The sequence below is a fragment of the Trachurus trachurus genome, assembly GCF_905171665.1.
Source record: "Trachurus trachurus genome assembly, chromosome: 6".
NCBI classification, from domain to species: Eukaryota; Metazoa; Chordata; class Actinopteri; order Carangiformes; family Carangidae; genus Trachurus; species Trachurus trachurus.
In genome coordinates, this window is record NC_139897.1 from 22,254,011 (window position 1) to 22,259,702 (window position 5,692).

Sequence of the window (5,692 nt, forward strand, 5' to 3'; positions counted from 1 at the left end):
AAGTACAGGCAATTTTCCACGAGACTTTAAAAGCTCTTTTAATGAGGAATCTTCCACTTCATGTGTCTGTGCTGCAGTTTCAAAAACACCTCGGAAAAAAAAAAAGCTGCAGTCGACCCACTGAGAGGGAACTGGGAGAAAGAGAGAGAAAGAAAGAGAGAGAGAGAAGAGAGGAGAGAGGAGAGAGGGAGGTGAGGAAGTGTTTCCTGAGGAGAACAATTAGAAGCCAAATATAATCTCGCTCTCGCCTATGGTCTGCTTTTAATGTTGTTTTTGGGGCCGCTAATGACGCAGCACCCAGGAGGAGCCTCTCGCTCTCTCCGGTCCGGCCCAGATACTTCACAGCTTTTTGACCCAAGACAGTGACAAACAGGAAAACTGACAAACAAAGAAGACCACAGCAGGACAAGAAGACTCCTGTCCTATGACCACAGATCTGTGACATTTTAAGTGACTTTTGATGTGATAAATCTGAGGCGTTGCAAAATGGTAGTCATTGGTTGCACTGATAAATAGTAAATGAAGTTGGATGTGAACCAGTGAGAAGTACCTGAACCTGACACAAATAAACTCTGACTGTCACTCAAAGTGGCACATCCACCGTTATGCAAAATCTTGAATCTTAATAATAATAATTTTTAAAAAACTAAACAAGTGAGATACAAAATTCACCGCTGTGCAGTTGTCATGAAGAAGGAAATTAGTCATAGAGAGCAAAACTATCTTTTGTACTGGGCTGTAAACATGTTTATTCCTGGGGGCTGACTCACTTTTGGAGCCGCCCTCTAGTGGTCGTTTGAAGAAGTGCAGTTTTCTGTTTTGGAGGTTGTTGCCTGGTTGCACCCATAAAATAGTCTTATAGCATCTTTTTTTTTTTGTTCCCATTTGAGCAAACAAGATTTTAAAGGTGTTTATAATTTAGCTTGAGGAAGAGCCATGGTAGTTGTTTTCAGTCTTTATGCTAAGTTAGGCTTCGGTAACTAACTGGAGCTGGAGCTTCACATTGAAGCATATTGGGTGGAATGGGCTCTTTGCACAGCTCCACTACTTCCTGAACTTAATGCTGCTCCTTTATTTCCTGTCTTACATTATTGGACAAACTGATTAATCCAGGTGTGTCTCACCATTGTCAGGAAATAAAGGAGCAGCATTAAGTTCAGGAAGTAGTGGAGCTGTGCAAGGAGCCCATTAAAGGTCGAGTAGGAGATCCTGGGAAAACGGTTTGAGCAGGCTACATTTTGAGAATACACACTTTACAAGTCTAAGCCCCTTTCTCCAAACTTCTCTCCAAAGCATCCAGAGCAAACGCTTGTTTTTAAAAAAAAAAAAAATTCTTTTAAGTTTTTTGGGGCTTTTTGCCTTTGATTGACAGTGCAGTAGAGATAGACACAAAATGGGCGCACCTGGGGGGATCCGAACCTGGGCCGGCTGCAACTGTCTCATCTCGTACATAATGTGCGCGTTACTTATTGTGCAGATAAGGTGCACGCTATTTCTCGTGGTCATGGTGATTTCAAGAGGCAGACAAGAACGCTGTAGTTAAACTCCAATGCCGGAAAAAGTCGAATTCCAATCGCATTATCTGGGTGTCTTACGTAATCAGAGTTGTCGGACTAACGCATTTACATGCACTCGGTTGTGCAGTCATAGTTGGATTAAGGCAATCATTTGGTTTTCTCAAGTGTCATGTAAACGTACTGACAGAATCTAGCATGCTAGCATAAGCTCTGGTGTCATCTTTGTCGTATCGTAAACAGTCTAAGATCGTAAATCGTTAAAGACAGGGGCAGATAGCCATTTGATAAACGCATCACGATCCATTGAATTTGTTTGTGGCGTTCAAAATGAGAGGATGGTGTTTTCAGAGGTGACTGACATTTTTTGTTTTTGTGAAAAAGCATTTAATGAATTGGTTACAATCGGGGTGCGAAGAGGATTTCAAGCAATATAGTAAAAAGAAAAAGCTCCAGTAAAAGATGCTACTCCCCTACTTTCAATCTTCTCATCAGAAACTGAATGAGTGCATTTCCTTATTGCTTCCAGCTGCTTTTGCTCATGACAGAGATTTGCCCTCTAATAGTTAAAGACCGATAATGGTCCTAAGTGAAGAATCGTGGGAATTGTATGCAGCAAGTCCGGCGCTTGACCCCGTCCTGACAGCTGTGGGTGCAGTCTGGCTCTGTCACAGTGTCCTGTCCTTTAAATCTACTGTATATCCACTGTATAGAAGCTGCTGGTGACCTTTGCTTAAACAACATGTCAGAGCAGTTCTGTGTAAAATCCTCAAACTGCTGACACTGCAGTGTTGCTCTATGTGTCTTTGTGAGATTGCAGATACAGTAATGCCAGTTTCTTACACAGTAGTTCCATGCTGTCTTGCACACATTTACACACATCTGTAGTTATTTTTTGAAGAGATTTTACCTTCTAATAATCAACTTTTCATTCATTTTTATTGCATTTTAGTGATTTTGAAGCCAAACCATCAAATTTAGTCTGCGATATTTCGGAAACAGTTGTAAATTAAGTGTTTAAATGGGTCCTGAGTCGTATTTGGGTGTAATTTCCTCCTTATTCTTTATATCTTAACACATTAGCACAGTCCTCCTGATGCTGCTGCATGGGCTCGGCACAGTTAGTCTTCTTTGCTCTTCTTATCTTGTCTGCATTTGTACAAATCCTGAGCAGATTAGATTTTTCTCACTTCTCAGATTTCCCTTTGAGCTATACATTTTTTTAAAAAGAGATTATTGTTGTATAAAAGCGGTAAAACGCCTCAGGCAAGGTTGAGTACAGACCTGCGGGGTGCACGGACAAGGCTTTATGCCACCGGTGTTCTCAGGGTGGAGCTGTGTGTCTCACAGATCCACGAGTGATCTATAAATACCATTATCGGTTATATGGAGAGAAAAACTAAGCTAATTGTGATCTAATATTAATTTCAGCCAAGAGGAAATTTACTCTTTAATAATCAAACCATTGAGGATTCAGATATCTTCAACCTTGAAATGTTCCATAAAATATCAATAGCACTCAGATCCTGTGGCAAAATGGGATAGATAGATAGATAGATAGATAGATAGATAGATAGATAGATAGATAGATAGATAGATAGATAGATAGATAGATAGATAGATAGATAGATAGATAGATAGATAGATAGATAGATAGATAGATATATAGATCACATGGTCTACACATGATCAGAACAGTGAGGAGGGAGTTTCACTTCAGAAACCATCACCAGCCCATATTAGGACAAAACGAGCCTGTTCCTCCCCCAGCGTGTCAGTAACATGAGTGAGTGAGTGAGTGAATGAGTGAGTGAGTGAAGGTGGAGAAGACAGACGACAGCAGCAGCAGTGTTTCCCGCTCAGGTTCAGATGCGGGGCTGCAGAGCAGAGTCTCTAGAGACGGAGCTGAGCAGGGGAAGTGGACAGATGTGATTCATTCATCATTTATCTTTATCGGTGGGACTCTTTCTCTTCTTTATCCCCCCACCACCACCACCACCACTGTGCCACACTCCCATGGGACCCCCGATCCCATCCACCCCCTCATCATCACCATAGGTATACTCTGACAGCAGCAGCACGCGGGATGATGATCAATAACAACGATGATGATGATGCCGATGGTCTACCTGTGCTTTAAAGTGACTGCTGATCTGGCTTCAGGATGAAAATGACTTTAATTAATACACTGGAGCCGGTGTTACTGTATTTAGACCAGGATGAACTAATGAGTGTGTGTTGGGAAAAGTGACCCTGATGATGTCAGAGTGATGTCATAGAAAGGTGCTACCAAGTTGCATCATGGGAAATGTAGGATGCAAGCAGCCATTTAGGAGTTTTAACCAGGTTAATTAAGAGCGCTGCTTTGATTTTTGACCATTTCCGTTCTTAGTCGCCTATAACTTCATACTTAATCGCTGTAATGTCACATTATACTTAATGAAATAAACTTGAATGACAATTAAATTAACTAGTTTGACAATAAGATTCCTGTTGTTGCGCTGTTGCTTTAATGTCGCCTAAAGTTGCCTGATTGGGTTGAAGTGTTACACGCTGTGTGGGGGAAGTGATATCATATTCCGGCTCCAGCTGTTTATCAGCAGCTGTTTGCGGTGTGTAAAGAAGGAAGAGAGAGAGAGAGAGAGAGAGAGAGAGAGAGAGAGAGAGAGAGAGAGAGAGAGAGAGAGAGAGAGAGAGAGAGAGAGAGAGAGATGCAGTCAGATCGCACTCAATGAATATCACGACGGTAGTTTGCGTAACGATCCTGGATCCACCTCTGGTAACAAAATACTCTGCTGCTGCTGCTGCTGCATCCACTACCTCTCCGTCTCTCCCTCTCTCTGTCTCTCCATCAGTGGCAGCACATGTTCCGCTGGATGCTGCTGGGTGTAGTGGATGTGGAAAGATACGGGACCTCTCAACTTAGATGCAGCAGCAATAATCAAATCTACAGCGGATCTCCCTCTCCAAAAAGAATCAGATCAGCCGTGTTGAAATAAAGCAGCAGTTACTATAAAGTCCAGATCTGTGCGCATCATCCAGTTACGCACAGTCACCCGCAGCAGCGCACACCTGCAGTGTGGAAGTTGTGCTTTTCTCTCTCTCTCTCACACACACACACATACAGACACAAGTTTCCCAGAGCAGAACCACTCAGATATATTTTCAGTACTTACTCAGGAGCAGAGCAACAGGCAAGAAGAGGAGACATGCGGAATTCACCAGAGATGCCATCCTGACCCGACAATCTGTCCTCCGACCTCTCGAAGTTTCAGGTCTGCACCGAGTTTCTCTCTCCTTTCCTTCTTTTTCTTTCTTTCTTTTATTTTTTTCTTTATTTATTTCTAAACAGAGGCAGTCCAATGTCCCGCGCTCCTCGATCCGCTGGTCAAAGTGTTTCCCCTCCTGTCCTTGGTGCAGCTCTGTCTGTACTCCTGTGATAAAGCATCCACAGTGCGCTCCCCTGCGCTGGAGAGGAGGAGGTAGGGCGCGTCCGTGCCGAGGAGGGGGGAGGAGGAGGAGAGAGGAGGAGGAGGAGGAGGAGGAAGGTCTACAGCAGCTCAGAGTCCCACATTAGCTGCACTGGTCTGGCCAGGGTGGACGGGGGGTATTCTGGGGGGTTTCAAAGCAGTGGGAGAAGTATCCAGAGGTTTTAGACAAGTGGAAGTATGAGATCAACAAAACACTCAACTAAGGCGAAAATATCAAATTAAAAAGCCCTGGTTCAGTCATTGAATCGAGGCTGGTGTAACAGAGTGAGTGGTTATTTCACTGCTGCAACTCCTGGTTGTATTACACTGTTATGTGAAGTGCAGTGGGTTTCCAAGGTTGAAAAGCATCTCTTTCATTTTATAAATACATGAGTTTTTTTCTTTTCTTTTTTAAATGCAATCTGAAAAAGTTCCTGCAGCTTTGCATTTGCCTCTTGAAAGAAACAGGCATAAAATAGAAATAGTTCATTAAAGAACTACCTCAACATTGTTCAATAAGTTTCCGTGTTGTTGTTGTTGTCCACCTCTAAATCTGAAGAGTCTCCTACTTCAACCATGGGTCTGTTTTCTGGAAGCACAACAACAACATCCTTCAACAATGATAAATAGAGACGCAATAAATTGATCAATTCTTTTTTTAGACACAATAAACCAAGCTTTTTTTTTCTTTTTTTTTTATTATTCCAA

The 5,692-nt window shown here is 42.5% G+C and overlaps 1 protein-coding gene across 1 annotated transcript in view; it reads right to left on the minus strand.

Moving 5' to 3' along the window:
• Nucleotides 1–4,748, minus strand: part of nrn1la (neuritin 1-like a) — a gene marked incomplete at both ends in the record, with an annotated part of 72,896 nt that extends 68,148 nt beyond the window's left edge. Inside the window, one exon of the mRNA XM_083972912.1 lies at nucleotides 4,691–4,748. Coding sequence (XP_083829038.1) covers nucleotides 4,691–4,748 — 58 coding nt within the window. The remainder of the gene's footprint in view (nucleotides 1–4,690) is intronic.
• Nucleotides 4,749–5,692: the final 944 nt, after the last annotated feature.